Here is a 24,689-nt window from a genome sequence, read left to right as displayed (position 1 = left end):
AAACAGCTGATGAGTTGAATCAGATGTGTTAAATGAGGTAAAATGCTAACCTCTGCATTGCTGTGGTGCTCCAGGACTGGAGTCTGATATGCTGCTCATCATAATACTGCCTATATAGAAAAATGGAGTAATGTAGTAAAATGGCAAGAGCTCACAATCATTAAGTGGAAAACTGTGTGAGAAATAGAAGTGACGCTGACCGCTGAAGGTTGTTTCCTTCTTTATCCAAAGGGCTTCTGCAAACTGACTGAAAAGGCTTCTGAGCTTGGTTTTACAGAACAGTTGGAGTTTGATAGCTATTTGTGAGCTGTCCATCAAGCAAGGAAGGTGGGGTAGTAAACAGGAAGAAATAGGCAAAAGTGCCCCCTTCATACATCACTGCTTGCCAATCTCTGCATAGGTGCACAGCACGTTTGGACGTTTTGTGTTTTGCTACCCTATCAAGCCAAAATGCTTTTCTAACCTTCTAAAGGCTTCAGAAGCCTATTCAGAAGGGAGCATAAAAAGGAAATAGAAAAAGGCACCAATATAATGGCCAAATGTATTGTTATAATGTGGCTATTAACCTGAAGCTTAAAAATTGTACATAATATGTAAGGAATGTTATAGGAAAATAATTATTTTCCTGATTATTATTATCATAATAAGTGATAGGGTGGTGTACATACATACATAATTATGCTTTTGCTGCATACAGTGTTAATTTAAAAGTGCTTTTGCTGCATACAGTGTTAACAAAAGCTAAATGACCTTTCTTCAAAACAAAAATGAAACAAGCAAATAAAAATGCAAAAAATTGACAAACAAAAAAATGAGGGGAAAATTGTCCGAAATTTTGAATATTTTCCCTCTCTTAGAATTTTAACAATATTATAATTAAACAACAATTAAATAATAGTATAACACACTGTAAAAGGTCTTAAACCCATTACTATAAGCCACATATACTGCATTATACAGGGATTATGGAGCCATTTTAGAATTAGTTTTCATCCATCCTTCCATAGCTACTAGCTAATACTGCTGTTAAAGGCTTAATGTTGGTTGCATAAGCATGATGTCAGACTTTTAGGTTGATAGGTAACATCTGTAACCTTTCTCAACTGCATCAACATTATTTTTATGATAGAATGATATTTATTATTATCAATTTATCAAGTTATGCAATATAATAAATGTGGTTACCACAGTAAGATTCTCAAATGTGCCTTTGAAAGAGCTGTACAGCTTTCACTTAGGCAAACACAGATGTAGAAAGGCTTTGTAAAATCAAGTTCAAGTTCAAGTGGCTTTATTGTCATTTCAAGCATATACAGCTGGTACAGTACACAGTGAAAGGAAACAACATTCCTCCAGGACTACGGTGCAGACATAAAAACAACACAGAGCTAAATGAGACTACACAGAACTAAATAAGACTACATACACAGACATACACAGAACTCCATAAAGTGCACGTGTGCAAACAGCGCAAGACAGTACGACAATTACTAAACAGGACAATAAGCACAGTAAAGGACAGTGCACTGCCAACCAGTACACAGTTCTCATGTGGAATAAGATGCAAAGACATATTGCAATATAATAATAAAGGTTGTAAATGTAAACATATCATACTAATTAGCTCAAAAATGCAGGTGGTCAATACGGTATTTGCCATTACTGATGGCAGTGTGTATTTGTAAAGCCTATAAGGTGCTCAATTTAAGATCTAATTCTTTCATTCATCTTCAGTAACTACTTTATCCTGGTTAGAGTCATGGTGGATCTGGAGCCTATCAGGGAACACTGGGTGTGAGGCAGAAGTACATCCTGGTCAGGGACACCAGTCCATCACAGGGCACCATGCACACACACCTTCACACAATCATTCATACCTCTGGGGATCTACTAGCCTGTTTTTGGGAGGTGGGAGGAAACTAGAGAACCCAGAGGAAACCTATGAGGACATGAGTGGAGAATGTGCAGAGAAACAGTAACCCGACAAACAGTCACATGAGCTCAGGAACAACCCAGGGACCCTGGAGCTGTGAGGCAGCAACACTACACTCTGAAACACTGTGCTGTTTAAGATATAATTAGAACTAGAACTAAAAACCTATTCAGGAAATTGTGAAGAATAAATGTAGAATAAATGTAAATTAGATTAAACCTACTAACACATTTCTAAAAATCGTACTAAAATTATTATATATTTTTGACAAAAGACTAACATTAAAACTAAATCCAGATCATTTGCCAAAATGTACACTGTATGCATGAGCACACGAGTTGACTGAAAACCAGTTAAAATGGTAAAGCTTTATCTTTTAAAAATCCCTATTGCTCACTGGAAACTGGATATAATTTACATCATTTTTATTGTATTTTTTGCAGCAAAACTCAGAAGCCTTCATTATGTTTTTTTTGTCTGAAGAATGACGAGTAATATGTTACTTTCTTTACTGACGTACAAACATTTTTCTGTGACATTTAATTTTTTGCTGAAAAAGTAATGTTTGGAAATATAAAATGTTTTTATACTGACTCAATAATGCAGAAGACATAAAATAAACATCTATAACAACATTTGTACTAAAAATAATAGGCTGTTCAAGATATCTGCACTGTACTGTATGTTGCACAATCAGTTGTGGATGGTGTACGCACTGCTGCTTTAAAACCATCCAAACCATTAAATCCATTAAAACCATCCAAACCACTGCACAACCTGAAGAGTATTTTTTTGAATATCAGAATGAAGCTGGTTGCCTTCTATGCCCTCTCAAATCACCAGATCTAATCATTGTTTAACCTTTAAAGTTTTCTTAATTAATGCTCCAATGTCTCAATACACACAGATCCAGAGAAAAAAAAACTCTAAAGAGTATTGAATCTCTTCTGAAGGCAAAGCATGACTTTACTAGGTATGTGATATGAATATCATCTAACAAAATATTAATATCACTACTAAATGATACTGAATCCAATTACTCTCTTCAAACCAGTTCCTACATCATCACTCTAGGCTATTTTAAGGTTAAATTACAACATTGGAAAAAAAAAAAAAAAAGTCAACCAAGACTTTTTTATACACAGATCTGAAAAAGAATTATTTTCTGTAGCAGCTTGGGTTAGTGTGGGTGGTTTCCTGTTCCTAGATGGTGTCACTTGACTATAAGAAAACCAGTAATTTTAACACAAGCAAAAATAATATAGCTTATTGTTCTTTTAGACGGCATGGTGGCACAGCTGGCAGTGACGCCACCTCAGAGTTCTGGGGTCCCCAGTTCAACCCTGAGCTCAAGGTACTGTCAGCATGGGTTTCCTCCAGGTACCCCAGTTTCCTCCCGCCTCCTAAAAACATGCAGATAGGTGGCTTGGCTATGCTGAATTGCTCCAATGTGTGAATGTGTGTACATCCAAGGTGTATTCCTGCCTCACGCACAGTGTTCCAGGGATAGGCTCTGGATTCACAGTGACCCTGACCAGGATAAAGTACTCAATGAAGAATGACAATAATTTGATTTTATACAAGTGGTGTGTGTGTGTATGTGTGTGTGTTTGTTGCAGAACAGAAGGACAGAATGAGTGAAAAGTTCTGGTTTGCTTAAATAACTTTCTAATATTATCAGCATATATTTTCAGCATTTACAGGTGACATACGCACTCCTCTTGCATATGTATCTTTGCACTGCATTTCCACTAACCTGTGTATTAATGAAGCTAAATAATGCTATACCTACACCCACCTCTAACCCTAACCTTAACCTCAGTATTTACATCATTTTACATCATTTAGCATATCCAAATCTTAGTAGAATTTCAAAATTATCACATACTTTGATTATAATTCAGACACTTGTAGCCCATTAAGAGATAAATACCAGCTGCAAACACACACACACAATACAGTGGATGCAATCTCTGCTAGGTGCGTTGTCAATATCACAGACTACCGTACAATGGTGCTTGAAAGTTTGTGAACCCTTTAGAATTTTCTATATTTCTGTATAAATATGACCTAAAACATCATCAGATTTTCACGCAAGTCCTAAAAGTAGACAAAGAGAACCCAATTAAACAAATGAGACACTAGCTTGGAGGAATTTTAGCCCATTTCTCAGCTTCAACTCTGGGATGTTGGTGGGTTTCCTCACATGAACTGCTTGCTTCAGGTCCTTCCACAACATTTCTTTTGGATTAAGGTCAGGACTTTGACTTGGCCATTCCAAAACATTAACTTTATTCTTCTTTAACCATTCTTTGGTAGCACGACTTGTGTGCTTAGGGTCGTTGTCTTGCTGCATGACCCACTTTCCCTTGAGACTCAGTTCATGGACAGATGTCCTGACATTTTCCTTTAGATTTCGCTGGTATAATTCAGAATTCATTGTTCCATCAATGATAGCAAGCCATCCTGGCCCAGATAAAGCAAAACAGGGCCAAACCATGATACTACCACCATCATGTTTCACAGATGGGATAAGGTTCTTATGCTGGAATGCAGTGTTTTCCTTTCTCCAAACATAACGCTTCTCGTTTAAACTAAAAAGTTCTATTTTGGTCTCATCCATCCACAAAACATTTTTCCAATAGCCTTCTGGTGATGGTGGACTCATGAACATTAACATTGTCCAGTGTGAGAGAGGCCTTTAGTTGCTTAGAAGTTACTCTGGGCTCTTTTGTGACCTTGCAGACTATTACATGTCTTGCTTCAAATTAACTGCAAATCCTAGAGGTTCACATACTTTTACCACTCACAGATATGTAATATTGGATCACTTTCTTCAATAAATAAATGACCAAGTATAATATTTTTGTCTCTTTTGTATAATTGGGTTCTCTTTCTCTAATTTTGAGACTTGTGTGATGATGTTTTAGGTCATATTTATGCAGATATATAGAAAATTCTAAAGGGTTCACAAATTTTCAAGCACTACTATATATATTATATCGGGGCAAACTAGTGTATACCACACACATACCTGGCACATGGCCAAGTGCACTGAAACAGGATGGATATAGACTCAGCAGCCACTTTAATAGGAACACCTGTACACCTGCTTGTTCATGCAATTATCCAAACACCCAATCATGTGGCAGCAGCGTAACCCATAATATCTTGCAGTTAATGTTCACATCAAACATAAGAATGGGGAAAAATGTGATTTCAGTGACTCTGACCATGGCATGGTTGTTGTGGCCAGTTCGAGTGTTTCAGAAACTGCTGCTCTCAGGATTTTCACACACAACAGTGTCTAGAATTTAGACAGAATGGTGCAGAAAACAAAAAACATCCAGTGAGCAGCAGCAGTGTGGATGAGAGAGGTCAGAGGAGAATGGCCAGACTGGTTCAATCTGACAGGAAGGTCATGGTAACTGAAATAACCACTCTTTACAATCATGGTGAGCAGAAAAGCATCTCAGAAAGCACAAAGAGTACACTGTGTGCATTTTTTAGCTGCCACGTCTCATCAGAACTTTTTCTTTTCTTTTTTTTCTGTGTTTATATGTTTGATATTCGTGTACTTTTGTAATGTTTTAATCTTCTTGTCCACTGGTTGCTGGTTGTGGCAGAGCTCCAGACCCAAGCTTGTGTGGTGGATTTCCCCAGACTTTGTTCCCCTACCCGTGATGAAAAAATGGCTAAATGTAGCTGCATTAAAAGTCAACCTGACTTGGGAACACATTTTAATTACCCTTCAGGATGTCTGTACAAGTGAAATACAAAAAGTGGATGAACACCAATTCTTACTCATAATATACACTCACTCTCCACTTTATTAGGAACACCTGTGTACCTGCACATTCATGCAGTTATCTAATCAGCCAATCATGTGGCAGCAGTGCAATGCATAAAATCATACAGATACAGGTCAAGAGCTTAATGTTCACATCAAAAATCTGAATGAAGAAAAAGTGTGATGTCTGTGACTTTGATCGTGGCAGGGATGTTGGTACCAGATGGGCTGGTTTGAGTATTTCAGAAACTGCTGGTCTCCTGGGAATTTCACATACAACAGTCTCTAGAGTTTACATAGAATGCTGTGAAAAACAAAAAACACTGAGTGAGCAACAGTTCTGCAGGTGGAAACACTTGTTAATAAGAGAGGTCAGAGGAAAATCACCAGATTGGTTCGAGCTGCCAGGAAAGATACAGTAACTCAAAGAATCACGCTTTACAACTGTGGTGAGCATCTCAGCATGCACGAAACAGCAAAAGACCACATTGGGTTCCTCTTCTGTCATCCAGAGCAGCCATCTGAGGCTATCATGGGCACAGACACACTCAAACCTGGTCTTTTTCCAGTCTTCACCTGTCCAGTTTGGGTGAATCTGTGCCCATGATAGCCCCAGATTCTTGTTCTTGGCTGACAGGAGTGGAACCTGATGTGGTCTTCTGCTGTTGTAGCCCGTCCACCTCAAGGTTTGAAGTTTTGTGCGTTCTGAGATGCTTTTCTGCTCACCACAGTTGTAAAGAGTGCTTATTTGAATTAGTATAGACAAGGTGTTTCAGCTTGTGGACCCTCTGCTCACAGGATGTTTTTTATTTTACGCACCATTCTATATAAACTCTACAGACTGCTATGGATGAAAATTCCAGGAGATCAGCAGTTTCTGAAATACTCAAACCAGCCCATCTGGTACCAGCAATCATGCCATGGTCAAAGTCAGTGAGATCACATTTTTTCCCCATTCTGATGTTTGATGTGAACATTAACTGACACTCTTAACCTGTATATGCATGATTTTTTTTGCATTACGCTGCTGCCACATGATTGGCTGATTAGACAACTGCATGAATATGCAGCTGTACAGTTGTTCCTAATAAAGTGGACAGTGAGTGTATACAAAACAAACCTGAATACTGTACAGTCATGATTTCAGTGAAGGATGCACAATTAAACTGAATGGGTTTTTATATGAAGCTCAATAACTCAAAAGTCTGAAATAAAGAATTAAAAAACATCTCCTCTGGCAATTTTAATAAAGATTTAAAAAATTCTGTTAATATTAAACATAAATTTTAAAACTGTGTTTAACTGGTTTGGGTATACTGTATGTTTGCCTAAGGTACCTTCATAATATTAATCTGTATTAATTCTTCAGAAGGGGGTCCATGGATTTTTTTTTTCACTAGAAGGTGTCCCTGGATGCAAAAGGTTTGAGAACACCTGCTGTACATTATTCAAACAGTACCCAGTGGAATAGAGTGAATAAAATCAGTCGAATGTTCTCAAGCAAGACCTGGGATTTGCTTACATGCTAATTTCACCCCAAGAGACAGAATATGCCAGTTCCTAATGATTACAAAACCGAACCAACAAGAACCTGTCGTGGGTTACAACAAAAACTGCCATTTAGAGCTGTTTCTGAATTTTTGGGAGCCCAAGTGACAATGTACTGGTGGCTCGGGAGACCAGTGACGTTGCCCTGCTGCCATTTAACATGTGATCCAATCCATATGCGTTCATTTAAACTGCTTAGGATAAAGAAAATCATGATGGATAATTAAAAAATTTAAAACAATTACCATTTTTAAAATCATAACACTTACTAAACCTTACAACAGCCTGATTGTCGTAGAAATTAAAGGATTCTAATTTAATATTTTAATGGAAGTATTTTCAATATTCTTTTTCAGCATACTCATTATGGTAAATGTATGCTAACAAAATCAAAACTTGTAATAAGGGACAATGACATTGACCTTCTATAACCTCATTATGCACTTATTATGCAAATCTATTCATTAACAGTTAGCATTCTATTCAACAGTTTTTCACTCTGTAAACATCTAAACATGGAGTATCCACCAAGCATCAGCAAAATTTCACATTATGGCTAAACATAAATTTCAGAATGCAACCCAGGTTATTATATATAAGAATTTGGTGCATGTCAGCTTAGAAGGCCATATGGGTACAATAACCAATCACTCTTTTAATTACCAGTCATGCAGTGGCAACATTATTTAGCATGTCACCAAGACAAATCTTGCATTTCTAATGCCATGTCAAAAAGCATGACAGAATGAGTAAGAGTGTCCACACTGAATGTATGGTAAAGTAAGCAACTCAGAGAACTGCAGTATGTGTATATGACAAATTATGTCATTTCTTTTCCCTGATTATATAACTTATTATCCCTAGGAAAGGGAGAGTTTCTGCTAAAATCACTTCTGTCATTAAATATTATGGTTGCAGGGACAAAGACGTCAGTCATGATGAAAGGGAAAATTGACTATGCTCTTTGAAATGGAATTTTAAAAACTAATTTCTGATTAACTTAATCCCTCATTCGCAGACCATCAGTCCTACGCAGTCCTAACACTTCAAATGATCCGGTTCCCATAAGGCTTCATTTACGAACCAAGGAAAATATCAGTAGTAGCATTACTGGACACTGGACCCTCTAACACTGTGTAAGGTATAGTGTAAGATAAAGTGGTATAATGTAGATCTGCACATGGTGCCTCTGGTTTCCAAAACAGAAAATAATAGCTGATACCAATGTTTGATATCTATGCATTTAACGCACAATAGAAAGAAAAAAGAACTCCATGTATTTGAAATATGCTCCTAACACAGTGTTAACTGTTGTTATACCACAGCACAGTTGAATTCTCAAATAACAAGGTGTGCAATAATTTTCTCTAACAGCAGCTCTGACAGTAGGTCCAACATAAATGTGACATAAATGTTAGGTTTATAGTCATGTGCTCATTCTGATACATTATCCTTTCTCTAGTAACAGGTCATTCACAGGGATTATATGGCGAACACTCAATATTACTCATACTCTAACAAAGAAAAATATGTAATTTCTGATGTGCTGAAGTTTCCTGTTAGGAGACGTTATAACAGGAGGCTCAGGTATCAGCACTTTACACTTAGGTTAACTACAGGTTATGTGTTTTTCTTCCTAGTGTTCTCAGACTTTTAACACACAGTATTAGTGTAGAATGTTGGAAACATATTTAATAAGAGTTTGTAGTAACACACTATATAAAGAATGTCTTAGTAATATTACTGCCAGTTTTTTTTAAATAAAAACATTAGATTCAATTCAGAAACAAATGTGGTATTTAGATTTTGCTGCCAATGCAAAAAAGGAATTGCCCAAGAGAATGCAAGCCCATCACTCACACTGACGACAGATGCACAAATATTAGTATTGATGGAGACGACGTACCTTAAAAGAGGAGCAATCCCAAGGGTACAGGTATTAAATCGACTGGGTCTGCTAGTGAAATCTCATCTATATATGCATACACAACCACAGGCTTTTCAAATCAAGTGATCGATTTATCTGTGCAGGTGTTAGTCTTAGGGAAGTGCTGTATCTTGTATAATTTTTCACACAGTCAGTTTTACGAAACTATTGTCATACCTTTTGCAGTACTTGACAATTAGAATCAGGAACTGCGCTCATTAGTACAGACTCAGGGGATATGTGGAGCTGGGAAAGATTGCCTCAGCGGATATAATTAATTTTGCATGCTAATCCAGATTTTACATCCAAGAGGACTGTCAATTTACAGAAGCACCTAAGTGTGCAACATCAGATATCTATTGTATCAAAGTTGCTTGGCCAGACGAGTCCTTTAGAGTTGCTAACAGCCACAGTGTATAGGAGACATTAATTAAGGACTCTTATGATCTTAGCTCTATTTGCTTTATGAGTCAGATAATTGAGCAAGCTGATGTGAAATGAAAGAAACGACCAACTTTATTTTCTTATTATAGCGATAGATTTCTCTCCTTTTTGTATTTTTCTCTTTATTGCACTGCACTGGGTTTGAATAATATGATTTTAGGCTTGACCTAAATTGGAGATATGACAATTTATAAGCTTGCACAAAATCATTTTTTTCCTAGTCCTAGCTTGAAATATGGCAAGAAGAGTGGTTTAGAGGTGACTTTACATTATATGGTGATAAAAATGTCAGAAATAGTTTACCTTTAATGCCTTAAAGTGACTGATCAAGCTCTATATAAATCTCACAGCCTTGCCTCAAAACCATCAGGTAAAAAAATGATGAGACCTTTGATACCACTCACACCCATCTACTGCTTAAATATTTTATCACACCACATACTGAATGAAACGTGCCAGTGCAGTTCAGTATCTTATCAGTCATGCGACCTTTGCCAAATTCTCTGACTGGTTCAATTTCACTCAATAAGCTTTTTCTGTTAAGGGGATATTCTGTGTCACTCGCCTTCCCAAGTCTGCCCTCCTGAGCCTGACGACACACAATTCGCACAAAGGCTTCAACTGTGCAACACTAAGCTATATTCTTAAAACTCATTCAGAGTGCTTTGCAATATCATTCTGTCAAATAGGTTTTACTGATTACAAATGGTATTCATTCATTCAGACCCTGCTGACCATATAAATCCAACAGAGGCCTCCTGTATTATTTTATCTCATTATAATTATTTGTATAGAAGTGTGTAAATAGACAATACATATAGACAGTATGTTTTTAATAAAAAAAAAAAAAAGTGGCATATGTTTCATTGACAGCTTCAGTAACATGGGCAAACATGAGTTAACCTCTCCTTCCTTCCTAGACTAGAGCTGAGGTGGTGTATTGATTAAGACTGCAATGCGACGCTTCATTCAATCCTGGGAAACTGGGAGTGGCAATAACACCCTGCTAGATAAATCTGGCAATTGTCCCATTTTATGAAAAAGAGCACACAATAATGCATGTACTCTTCATGCAGCCTTATCTTTATCTCTTGATCATCTCATATCCTGACCCATAACTGTATCCTGTCTCAAGGTGTATGTTGTTTATTCCGCTCTGATTTGCTCATGCTCTCATAAATATAACCCATACAGGATGAATGAAATAGGCCTTTCATCCGCCCCTTCAGGTAAAGACAGGCACCATAGGGAGCATTACAAATCTAAATGACTCAATCAGTTTATTCTGGTTCTTTTCCTTTCTTCTCATTTCACATTTGTGACTTTTACAGTTTTTAAAATATAAATATACAATATAAATGGACCCAGTGACAGCTGGTCGTGATTTTGAAAATCTAAAATATTCCACTACCTATCAGTAACTTGGCAATGTTTTATGAAACCATTATGGTTGAGTCTTATAGCATGACGTCTCATCATAGGCATAGAACTATTACACATGCACATAGGAACTGGGAATAAAACCAAATATGAATGCAGTATTTGAATTGAACAGGTAATATGTTCTAATATACAGTAAATAAGATAAATACAGATACGACTAGGAGGCATTCTTTCAGCAGTGCCAGCTCTTTCCTTCAAACAATACAAAACTTACATTTCTGTCATTTGTCCCTTCATGTAATTTGTACTTTGATTGGATAATGTTTGCTTAGACTATTTATTTCTAATTACACCTCCAAAAGCATTTTGAAAAATCAGTGATCAACAAAGTAATCCACCTTTCGTGTTTATTAGACCTGCAGCTATATTTCACATGCACCTTCTCAATCACTTCTGGTGATGTTATGGGCATGTCAGAGAAGTGGCCTTAAATAAATATAGCCCCAATGAATACAAAATCTATTTCACTCTGTGTAATCACTGACACGACTGTCACTCATAGGCTGCATGAATCTACAGTCTGAGCTAGAAAGAAATCAGCCCCAGCCTCTACTTCATACCATTATGCGTATGTTGACTTACTTTGGGAGTACCATTGTTCTTGGTTCCACTAACGTCAAAAATAATCGCTGCTTGTTAACAGGAAACAAGACAATGTGGATGCCAAAAATTTACCCATATTTTCATGCCTACTTTTCCTTGTAAGAGAGGCAGGCCTTAGTTTTGTTTTTATAACAAAGTCGATGTTTTGTTATTTTGTGTGTGCAGGGGTCCATGTTTTCTACCCTTAAATACCCTTAATGCTTAAATTTTAAAGCATTATTTATGCTTTAATCAAACCAATTTGCCCGGTGTCTCTTCTTAAACTACTACTATGCTATAAGACCATGTGCTATAAAGGCTGGTACAGGTGTGTTTATATCACATGTCCAGATAAATTTTCATTTGACTAAATATCGAATAATTTTTACATAATGTGTATTATGTATTTTTAAGATTCTATCTTAAAACCACACTAAAGTGACTGGAATTAGCATCTCTGACTGCTGTTTCCTGTGGCATCTTCTTAAACAATAAATAAAAAAAATATTTTTATGATTTCTTAATGTACTTTTAGACTGGGCCATAGTATGAATACTGCTTCATCACCTGCCAATAAAGTACTATGTGCAATTGAGAGCCAACAGCTTTTCCTGAGCTTCATTTGTCAAAGGCTTTTATATGCTCAGTCTTTACTTACTTTTGTGCAGATCTGCTAATCAGCCTTTGCAAATGGATAATGGTTGAGACATTTGAAGTGAAATCTAATTGAACCAAGTGTATGGATACAACTCTGTAAGGAATTTCTAAAAATGAATAATCTGGTCTGTAAGTATGTATATTTCGGATTTCAAGATTAAAGTAATAGAAACAGCGAGGCTCAATGCCCTTAAGGACAAACTATATGTAGTTCTGAGACTTCTAGAATTTGATAAATTGAAATTTGTCACATGCTCAGAACTGATATTTTCAGCTGACTGAATAAATGAAAGGAAGAAAAGCAGTTCCAAGCTCACAGCGTAGCTCATCAGAGAAGCACTCCTCACTCCGAGCTTATCTGATTGGGTAAATCCACAGTTCCATCTGAAAGATGGCACACTGCCAAAAATGTCTTAAGCAATTTAGAAATCAAATTACAAAGAGTAAGCCGCAGCTTGCAAATGTATGCATTTCAAATCTATATCACCAACAAATGAAAAGTTTGTTTGCCATTTACTTATGTCTACAAGACAAAAATATCTTGCACAACATTCCTTCAATTGCTCTTTATATAAATATTGTCCTTCCTGTAGAAATGTGTAAGGATAATTTATAACACTTGACATTTTGGCTAGGTGATTATATGAAAATTAACACATTGCTCGGTGACCTGTGTCTGTTTTATTTACATAACAGTAAAAAAAAAAACTTAAACCTTAGTCTTGAATTTTGTGGGTATAATAGCCAGAGTATCTCCATATTTCAAAGCTGTGTTTAACCCACTGTCATTGACCTCATGGCTCACAAGTAGATATAATCTTGCAGCACAGCTGGAGTGGGAGTGTATGACACAGAACAGATACTCTGAATGCACTTACTCTCAGTTAGTAGTAGTTATAGTTTTCACTTTCAGTCATATTAGCTTGCTAATCAGCTGGTGCCCTAACTAAATACTAGGCTAATTAGCTAACAGAAAAAAGTAATGAACTGGCATTGGCTTTCAAATGTGGATCAAATAGATATTGCTCTATAAAACCTGGTTTCAATGAGCCAATCAAGTGGTGTGTTTTATTTTCATTCAATTATTCATTCATTCATCTTCAGCAACCTCTTTATCCTGGTCACTGTTGTGGCGGATCCATCACGGAGGACCACGCACATACACATTTACAACTAGTGGCAATTTAGAGTAGCCAATCCACCTACTGGCATGTTTTAGTGGAAGTGAGAGGAAACCGGAGAACCTGGAGTAAACCCATGGGGAGAACATGCAAAACTCCACACAGTTCAGGATCAAACCAGGGACTCTGGAGCTGTGAGACTCTGCACCACTGTGCCGCCATGTGTATTTTATTTCATTTTTTATTGCTCTCGTTTGCATTTATAAGGGAAGGAACTCAGATTGCACTTCCTAATGACTTACTGGCAGGTTCTGCTCCTGAATTCTACAGTAATGTTCACTCAATATCTCCTGCCCCCAAGGGCTCATCTAATAGATTTCACTTGAGCTAATAAAGTACTGCAGTGGTCCTTAAAATGGCAATGGGGATTCCCTAAGGGGAAATGGTAAGGTCAGTGTTGACAAAGTCATAATAAAGGCAGTATTGAAACAACATACATCTACAAGCAAGTAAGCAATAAACATATGCACAGTCTCCCAATGCCCCTTGTTCCTCCTGGCAAATAGATAGGTTTGTCACTTCACTTTTCAAAATTATGCTACTTTCTCTCTTGACTAGACTAGAATCAGAGCAACCAACTACCCAACTATCCAAGTAGAACATAACTAATACTTCATAGTTAAATGTTCTGTTTAATATGAATGTTAATATAAATAGTCTGTGGCAATATACGATGTGGAAATATGGTAATTACAATTACTGTAAAAAAAAAATTATATATATATATATATATATATATATATATATATATATATATATATATATATATATAAACACACACACACATTTTACGCTTCATATATGAATGCAATAAATAAAACAGACTTGGGGAGAGTAAAAATGATACAGAGTGATTTGTGTTTTGGTATAATATAAAGCAGCTTGATGCGAGGCAGAACAACTCTGATTAAAATGTGATCACCTCTGCTCCAATGGAAGGACGACTTGACTGGCACAGAGTTGTTTGAGCCATTTCTATTCAAACATGACACTGTTTCTTGTTCTTATTCTCTGTCCTTATAAATGTAGCAGGAAACTGTTGTTGATTAAGTGCCCGAGATTTGTAATGCTTTTCAAAGGATTTGTTGGCAAATTTGTGATAAGATTCCAAGGTTTTGCTAACAAGTGTGTACTTTATTTCATATTTTATTAAATACGATATTCCACACTGATTTTGTGTGTATTCGTGAAAATCTTGAACCCCGTAAACGTACTGCTGGTAGAACTTCGTTGATGCATGGCTTCACTGGCATCCTATGGCAGATTTAATTACAATGGTTTGGGCAACAGGTTTTGAATATGTCATTTTGGGCCCCGGATGCACAACACACTGGGAGTCGATGAGTGTGTGGGTGGTTTTTGCAAAAAAATCTTAATATTTATTGGACTGTGCGCTCTTCGCTCTTTTCTATGGTTTCTCCATATGATGACTGGGAGACTTCTCAAAGGGGCTGAACTTATACATGACTGACATCTCAAACTTAAACATACCAGTCAGACAAAGGGCTCGGAAGTGCAGTAGTGGTCAGTAGCCTTATCCATAACAGTTTTACACAACTAGTGTTGCTTGTTATTTTAGCTTTGTAATTGATAAATATAATAAATGAATTGTAAGTATAGAATTCTGTTTGATTGTATTTGTTTTGGATTTTTTTAATTTTTATTTATAGGTCTAGCTAGTTAGCCGTCACTACCTTCTTCAGTGAAATTTCACTAGCTATTTAGCGGCTTAGCTGCTTTTTGGTGTGACATGGCACTACTGCTGCTGACCTGATTTTGGAAAATTCTTTTGATGCTCTTAGTTATGAGGAGGCCAGACCAACAGATGAAGCAGATAAAACAGAACACACAGATATACACTTCAATAACAGGCACCTGTGCTTCTCCAATTTTCAAAACCACCAGCTGCCACTGGTTTTTACCCAGGGCGCGTATGTATGAATTATTGACACCGTGTTTAAAGCTAGGTACAGCAGAGGTATCTAGGCATAGCAGAGGATCAAACTGGTCATAAAACCTGCAAGGTTACAGTACTCCTTTAACAGAACCAACTATCATCAAGAATATATGCAAGCTGTGTGTGTGTGTGTAGACATGTGCTCTTACGATGTAGTAAAATAACAACAATTTAGTGGTTTAGTGAATGTGAATGCTCAGGTACTCCATCCCCTCACTGCCTGAACACCAATCTGTATATCAAGAACAAAATAGTGCTTTATTACTATAATGCCATTATATAACGTCAAACTGAAATGTCAAATATAAACCAGAAATTGATAAAAAGGCAACACCGGATCTAATCTGTCTGATCTTAAAATGCACCACTGATGCATGAGTTAATAAGGATCTACAGATAAAGATAATGTTTCAAACCTGCTGTAATGTCTTGTGTCAGACAGTAATGCTTGAATTTTGGTAATGTGAAGTTAACTGTAATATTCAGGCCTAAAGAGCACCATTTTTATGGACAGAGATGTACTTCCTTACCCAGTACCCAGCAGCCATACTTGAGTAATATTATAAGATACCTTACTGTGGAAAGTAGAAGTTAAAGTAATCATGTAAAAACTACCGTAGTAGAAAAATGAACATCAAAAAATAGAGGGAAAAAAGAGCTTCACAACAGAGAAGCTTTCTTCTCCTCTCCCGGCCAAGGATGCCACAGCATAGACTGTTAGACTTAATCCAAATTACAACCATAATCCAGTCAAAGGACAAGAAGGTCTAATTAAGTTTAAGTCTTAGAGAATCGAATGTGCCTTTAGCTCTAAACATAGCAGTAGTACAAACACAAAAGGAAAGTAATATGCTTGAAATTGTAGGTTAATGCAGTTCTGAAAAATTATGTAAAATAATAATAATAAAAAACGAATTGATAATATTCATTTAAATAGACTTATATTGAGCATACTGTATACACTAAGAAAGGCTGGGGGCAATCCTCAACCCTATTAGTACTGTGCTAAGTGATAACAGACTAAAGTAAAAGGTGGTTTACAACCACAGTTTACTGTCAAAGTCATTACACTAAATATGTAATAAATAAATAAATAAGTCAAGCAAAGCTGAAAAAATTGTAAAGATATAGAAAATTGACAAATAGGTTTTGGTGACAGGATTGTATATAAGCATCCCTCATACTCTTCCACAAGGAGTTTGCTATAACATTTTTGTACCAGAGGGGGCGAAATTATAAAATCTTTCATCCATGAGCTTTAAATGGCCTGAGGCTCACACAATTAATGTATAACCTTACTAACCTTAGATAATCTAATAGCTTCTTAATGCAGTAAAAGATTCACATGACTGCTAGTGTTTGCATGATATATTGCCTTCGATCACTCTTCTGCAGACATATTCAAACTTTTTCCCCATGAGCCTCACTTTGCAGTATTTTGGGGAACCTGTCTGCTCCCAGTACAATCATGGTAATGAACTATTTACTGTGACAGAAAGGGAGGGCGCAGAGTCAGAGCATCTTTCATGCGGAGAGCTCGAAACACCTGCACAGCTGTCAATCATTCTGGATTCTTATGTCAGTTGGCTCATCTGACATTTTTATTACAGAAAAAATAAGACTCTTCTTCTGGAGTATTCTGCCTTCTGTTTTTAAAATGCAGAGCTCCTATGCAAAATGTGTAAAGGTTGGCAGGTTTGAAACCGTCATTTAAATATTTATATTTGTATTTTCGTTCTCACCCGTGCCCCACCTGCAATTCCTTCCCCACAGTTTGAAGTCTAGCGCAAAAGCTTTCCAGAATCTTTGCTCGTGCCACAAAGCTGCTCGGCACTCACTGCCACAGGATCTCTCTTTGCTCACTGCTGGAGGATGTTTCTATGATGTTTACATGGAATTGGTCATGGCTAATCAAAAGCGTTCCCCTTCATGAAGCCTTCTGCTTGATTGGCTAGACTTAACATGGTCACTCACCCATATGTGTTCATTTCAGCTTTGCTGGACTTGTAAAGCCAGAACTTTGGCAGAAATTCCAACTACAAGCAGAGTTATTGGAATGTCTTTCAAGCAAGCTAGCCAGCAACGATCTCGATAGGTGTCCTCCAAATTGTCTAAAGTGTTGACTGATAATGGTGTGGTCTTTTCTAACACTATAACACTGCAGCAAGTGAGATCACCCACATAAATGTCAGTCAACCAGTCCACCAGGCAACTTAGGTATCATTTTCATTACTATTTCATCAGTTCTTTGTATTAACTTTAGCTAGCAAGCTAAAGAGAAAATGAACAAGTAGTCAAAACAAGAGCAAGAGGTAGTTGTCAGATAAGTGCATAAATACAACATGTGTACTGTCCACACTCATTAAAGTTCACCCTAAAATAGTTTTACTCCTTAATTACCATCCTGTCACTTGATTTCCAGAAAATGTAGTCGACTAGTTTAACTAGTAATGAGCTGAGCTTTTCAGAATAAAAAGCTTGGTGTGTAATTAGGGGATGAAAAATTTCAAATGTAACACTGCTTGAGAGAAGGAGAAAAAATATTCCAGTGGATAATGAAAAAGTCAGTTTCATCTCATTCCTTTTTCTTGTTTAATTTATCTCCTTTACATTTTAAAATGTAAAACATAAAAACATCAAAATGTCTGTTTTCTTGTGATAGTACAAACACAGAGCAGAGGAGGGAGGAGGAGAAATGAGAGAGAACAGAATGGAGAGGCCACAAATGCAGAGAGAGAGAGACAGAGAGAGAGAGAAATAAAAAAGAGTCCATCCAAGCACCAGGTGAGAGGCAGTTAAGGCAAAATAACTGACAAGTTTTCTTATAATTACCCCCATGACCCCTTTTTCATTGCATATGAAGAGTCAGTGTTTGCCACTCTGAAAGAAACTACCACTGTGGTGTTTTTTTCTCAACAGTACCTGATGCTAATCCATTCAGACCTCTCACGTTTTTAACATACTGTACTACACCAGCTAACATTGCATATATCCTGATAGAAAGAGGTGTGATATAATGTTCAAGTATACAGACGTGATGCAAATAGGATTGAACCTTGGAGCACAGAGCTATGAGGCGGCTCTAGAATCAGCCTTAATAATAATTCTGGCTAGCTAGTTAACACAGAAACTAATGTCATTTATCAGCCATGTCATTACATTTGGACAGCTTTGGCCCTGGAAAACTATCTATCTATCTGTTAACATGTAGGCAAACATATTCTTTCATCTAAATATTAATAATGCTACAGTTTTTTTAGATACAGGAGACAAATAGGAATGGCACTAATTACTATTTTCTTCACATCGTGTGTTTTTGTCTGAGATGCATGATCTATCTTTCACAAATAAGTGAGTCGGCTTTCTAAATTGACTCATCAATTCACTCCTTTAGGTTAACACTGAGAGTCGACTCATTAGCTGTAAGTAATGAGGGAGCCTTGGGAAATTTATTGGGGCAAGAATATGCATTTTGAAAATGCAAGAAGGTAAAAATGAAAGTTAACATAAACATTTTCACTTGTGTGTGACGTAGAAATACACCCAGAACCTACTTTCTTTTTCATTACTATACACCACTGTCCTTACCAGAGCTATACTGTCTAGATATTATGCCTGCAGAGAGTTGCATCACAACCTATTCCAGTGAAGAGTTTCTACTTTAACCACAGGAATGTTGAGAAAGGATGGTTTCACTGTCGCAGGTGTTTGAATGTGAACAAGTTAATAAGATGATTTACAGCAAAACCCAGCATCACTTCAACACATGATAGCATTAATTCATATTGTGGATTTATGTTTCTCACCCACAAACCATTTGGCTTTACTATACTAATCTCTTCAGCAGATGAAGTCATGGCAGATTTGGATTTTCTTCTGATTAAATGGCGATTCCCTTCATCTGATAACTGCAACACCTATTTTTTAATATCCAATTACAAGTCAGCTATATATAGTTTGTCTATCAGACACTCAATTATTAATGTGACAAGAAACAAGATAACCTGGAAACAAGATAAAGCAGCATTTTCAGACCCAAAGGTGGGGAAATGTTCAGTCTAGCCCCACAATAATGGCTACTGTAAGTGAAGCATATCAAATTGTTAACTGGTACAAATGTACTTCATAGATCATCATTAGTGGAGTATGTTTCCTGTTCAATGACTCAAAGAGTAACTGAATCAAAATAAAGTTAATAATGATGGTGAATTACTGAATACATTAAAACTGTAGCAGAGTAGAGTACTAATTGCTAACTAGTAATCTCCTCATCTTTTGTAAGTAGACCTCTCAATGAACAGTCTGTGTTAACCAGTGGTGTCTGTCTACAGCAGTGTGTATACTGCGACTAGTCCACTCACTGCCACAAATGCATATAGACTTAATTGGAAAAGTCTACATTCTCCATGGTTTCTGAGTGAAAAAATTAAAATGTACCTGCTTTTTTTTTACAATAATAACAATTAGTCTACTTCAGAATTCCAAGATGTCGGAACTACAACTACATAACTAACAGGGCAATGTGTGTATGCATTATATTAACTCACCTTAAACAGCCGCAGGATGTTGGCTACCATGATGGAGACAGAGCTTGCAGATGCACCAATCACCCCTACAATTTTGTCAGGTTTGGCAAAGATGGGCGGCTCTCCACTGGCACAGCGCACATCAGACGGGTCACGCTCGATCAGTGCCTGCACAAAGGTGAGTGACTGCTCCAAAGCATACGTGTCTCTTGAGCATGTATCCAGGATGCGAGCACCCAGCGTGATATTGGGCAGCAGCTCAGGGTCCTTGTTAATGAGATCAATAGCAAAGAGCATGGCCTCCAAGCGATGAATGCCTTTCTCTTTCTTTAGCTCGCCGCATGGGGCGCCACGCTCCCCTCGTGCATGAACTGGGAAGAGGCCTCCCAGGATGATGTCTCCATCTATTCTAATGGAATGAGCATATTCAGGAGCTGGGGGCACGAGTGGGTCCACTAGGCGCTGAGGTCCATAGGTGAAGGAGCAGCTCGCCACTGACAGCATAAAAAGGCAACCCTGCCAGGTTGAGTACCTTGCCATGATAGTGATGCGTTAAATAACTAAGCAAGCAAATAAACAGAAGTGGAGTCCTGTCAGGCGTGCAGCAGTTACTGTAGCAGGTGGGAAGTATGAAACAGGTGTGCAAGGTGAAAAGTATCACCAGTAAACCTCAGTGTTGAAGTAATGACCTGTTTGCGGAGATCCCAAAGTGGAGCGACCATTCTCTGCTCCTCAGATTCCAGAGCATAAGGTTAATCATCGGTGTGACAGGGCCGTGGATGGAATACTGTGTGTGAGAAGGGGAATGGTGCATTTAGCAATCATACATAGTGATCTAGGCTGCAGATCTCACAGACTCCTGTGGACCCTGTATAGGAAAGAGAAGAGCAGAGGAATGAGCAATCAAATGTGTCCCCCACCACACACACACACACACACACACACACACACACACAAACAGTTGTCTTACTATCCTTGTGAGGAACTTCCAATGACATAATTATTAATGCAGCTAATTAATGCTATGCCTACACCTAAATACAGTCCTCCCCTTAACCTTAGCAACCAAAAGCAAACCTCTCTTAATTCCTCTTTTAATTTTAGTTTTTGGGGGGTTTGTTTGTTTGTTTGTTTGTTTTTTGTTTTCTTCATGGGGCCCAGCCAAATGTCCCCACAGTGTTACAGCTGTCAGATATTTGTATCCTTGTGGGGAAATTTGGTCCCCAACAAGATACAAAAACAAGCCTACACACACACACACACACACACACACACACATACCCGTAGGAAATCTCTTGTCTGTTCCTTAATCAAACATAATTATTTTCATCATTAATGTTAAATATAAAGCAGATCTGAGTGTAAGCAGTACAGTACGCATCACATTACAATGCAATAGTCTGTTATAAAATCTGCTTTACGCGCGCACACACACACACACACACACACACAAGCGCGCGCACGCACAATTATACCACTAATTGTTCTCACACCCGAGAATATCCATCCATAATAACTTAGTGCTGCAATCTCTATTTATTTTGCAGCGTAGCTCCTAAATCACTGAATTAAAGCATATTTGTGCTATAAACGCGCTTCCCTTCTTGAAGACTTGCCTGATAATTACAAGAGCTCCAATTTACGAGGACGCGAGCGCACTGAAATACTGAAGCTTCCTCCAACAATCAGTCCATGGCTTTCGCATGGAAATCAACCCCAATCAGCGAGCACATTATTTCCACATGATAAGTGTGAATTAAAGCAGAGCCACAGTGCAACATCTTATCCATCCATCCATCCATCCATCCATCCATCCATCCACGCGCCTTCTGATTGTCACCATGAACAGTCAGGAGATGGGTTCCCTTGCTCGTAATGGATTTTAAGGTGACAGTCACTCCGGAAATCCTTTGCCCTGAGAGGGTTATGTTTATACCTGGCATCTAAAATAAAGACAGAGTGCACCTGAATCACTGCGTGTGGTGCATCAGCTGGAGGAAGAAACATCTGTCGCAGGCGCACGCACATCTCTACAGACTACCCAGAGCTGAGTCCAGTGCATATGCAATGCCATGCAATACCCTTCCAGCACTTAAGTCACTTCATGTATGTATTTTTGCATGGAAATGATAAAAAATGTAAAAAAGGAATTACCTGGTGATGGTGGCGCTCCGGTGACCGTTTCCGGCTGCTGTGCTGGAGGAGAGCGCGCGGAGCAGGTTGCAGCATCAGCTCTCCTCACACACACCAAACACACTCATACTCGCAGCTGCATGCCTCCTGTGTGGATAATTACTGTTTCCTTTCTTCTCCTGACTAAGTCAAGGGTAAGACTCGCCGGGTCAGTTAACATATCTACACATCATGTCTGTGCGCAAAAATCGTTTATGCACGTGGAACGAGACAGGGGTAAAAGTAGAAAACAGAGGACAAGCACAACTTTTGGCTACAGCTGAGGCTGAGTCTGTGAAATCGAGTTTCACCTATTGTGTTGCCTTCGCGTGTTAAATGATCTCCACTGTTCTAATGAGAATGCAAGCGCAGAAGCTCAGAGCTGCAGTTTGGTGCTCAGAGAGCAGCAGCTGCAATAAGCCTCATGTCGCATGGAGAAAATAATGCGCTTGCGCCATCTGGTGTTCATTCTTTATTCGAGGTTAAAAGGCTTAAACAAAGCACAGGTTCCCAGCCCTGGGCTTGGAGAACCCCCCTGCACTGCACTGCACATTTTAGTGTTGTTCCTGCTCTGATGCAACCTCAGATAGGGCTGTTAATTAGCTGAATAGTCGAATCAAGAACAGGAAAAAATACTAAAATGTGCAGGACATGGGGTACTCCAGGACCACGATTCAAGGATTGTTGTTGTCTTGTGTCAGAATGAGCACTAATCCAGACAGCCATGCTCCAAAATCTAGTAGAAAGTCTTCCCAGAAAAGTGGAGGTTATTATAACAGCAAAGTGGGACTAAATGTGTTCAAAAAGCACATATTAGTGTGAGGGTCATATGAGTGTGTGGGGCAGGCGTCCACATACTTTTGGCTATATAGTGTAGTAGTAAAAGTCTTGCCAGAAAAAAAGTGCTGGCTAGTTAAATGTTCTCTCTTCTTAAATTGGTTATACTTGTTTTTTTTTCTGAAAGGGAAACCTGTTGTAGGGTTAAAATCACAGAGGGACAATCCAAAGAACTTTCCAGGATGTTAGATGGAATATTTTTTGAAGTGTGCATCACAAAGTAATGATACAAAATACAAGTGTTACAACCTTACACAACCTTACAATACACAATATTAACACCAAGAACCATAGATATAGGAAACATACATCTTCGGTAATAACAATAATGGAATAATGTATAGGCCAACATTCTCTTTTACTGTCAGCTAGACTGATGATTGTTGACTTCTGAATGACCCGAGCATCTCACATCCGTCTACACATCGGCGGTGCTGCGGTAGAAAGAGTGAGTGACAGGTGTGTCACGGAGAGTGTCCTGACCTGTACCGTCACTGTCTGTTATATATAACTGCTCCGTCTCAGACAGGAAAGCACTGCAGTGAGTGGTGAAGACTGCCCAGTCCATTACTGGGTCATGTTTTCCTGGCATCATAGACATATACATCATGTATAAGGAAGGCGTGCAGCATCAGGAAGGATTCCTCTCACCCAATCATGGACTGTTTGCACTCCTCGCATCTGGAAACATGTGGGCCAACTCAAGCAGATTCATGAACAGCCACTTCCCACAGACCATTAGACTCCTCAGCAGATCAGTGTGATAGCCGCCTCACCTCGATTCATTTCATTCACTGTACTCAGTCACTTTACAAGAGATATATTTAACAATCCACGCACAAGTCACTTGACGTGTTCAGACTGCTGCTCAGGACTATCAGCAGAGTTTACATTATCATTACTACTGTGCAATAGAGTTTGTATTGTATTGTATTAACTGATTTTGCACTCTCTGTTACCGTGTTACTTATTCTCATGTCTCATATCCCATGTTGTCCCGTGATAATTGTAGCACCGTTATTCTAGGAGAACTATATTTAGTTCCTGCTATTACTGTATGTGATGAGAGGAATGTCAATAAAGTCTACGTGACTTGAATTAATGAGTAGCTAAAAAGATCCTTTACCTCAGAAGGTAATCCAAACAGCTCTATACAATTGTAAATACAGTGGATATAAAAGGTCCACACACTCCTGTTAAGATTGCAGATATCTGTGATATGAAAAAGGAAACCAAGATAAATCATGTCAGATCAAAATTGAACAAAATTTAAGTGAAAAATACATACAAGTGAAAAGCTTTAAAAAAAAAAAAAAAAAAGAAACAAAATGTACAATATCATGGTTGCATAAGTATGCACACCTCTTAACTAATCCTTTGCTAAAGCATCTTCTGACTGCAATACAGCACTCAGTCTTCTTGGGTAAGAGTCTACCAACTTCTTGATTTGACATTTAAAAGCTGTAGTTTTAACAGGTATGTGTAGATTTTTTTTATATCCACTGTATATACACTTCTTTCTCTCATAGAAATTTATTCATTCATTCATCTTTAGTAACCTCTGTATCCTGGTCAGGATCCCGCTGGAGCTTGTCCCAGGAACACTGGGAGGAACCCTGGACGGAATGCCAGTCCATCACAAGGCACCGTGCGCACACGCACACACACACATGCATGCATGTGGGAGTTTTC

At 38.0% G+C, this 24,689-nt stretch overlaps 1 protein-coding gene across 2 annotated transcripts in view; it reads right to left on the bottom strand.

The window, feature by feature from the left end:
- The window catches only part of grm8b (glutamate receptor, metabotropic 8b), a 128,122-nt gene extending 105,245 nt beyond the window's left edge, over window positions 1-22,877 (bottom strand). For both annotated transcript variants that reach the window (XM_034307116.2, XM_026918621.3), the window contains exons 1-2: window positions 22,143-22,877; window positions 20,010-20,856 (exon numbers count right to left, since the gene is read on the bottom strand). In XM_034307116.2, coding sequence (XP_034163007.1) covers window positions 20,010-20,528 — 519 coding nt within the window. In that variant the 5' untranslated portion in view covers window positions 20,529-20,856; window positions 22,143-22,877. The remainder of the gene's footprint in view (window positions 1-20,009; window positions 20,857-22,142) is intronic.
- Window positions 22,878-24,689: the final 1,812 nt, after the last annotated feature.

This window comes from Pangasianodon hypophthalmus, chromosome 9 (assembly GCF_027358585.1).
Source record: "Pangasianodon hypophthalmus isolate fPanHyp1 chromosome 9, fPanHyp1.pri, whole genome shotgun sequence".
In the NCBI taxonomy this organism is placed as follows: Eukaryota; Metazoa; Chordata; class Actinopteri; order Siluriformes; family Pangasiidae; genus Pangasianodon; species Pangasianodon hypophthalmus.
This window is presented reverse-complemented; position numbering and strand designations above follow the sequence as displayed.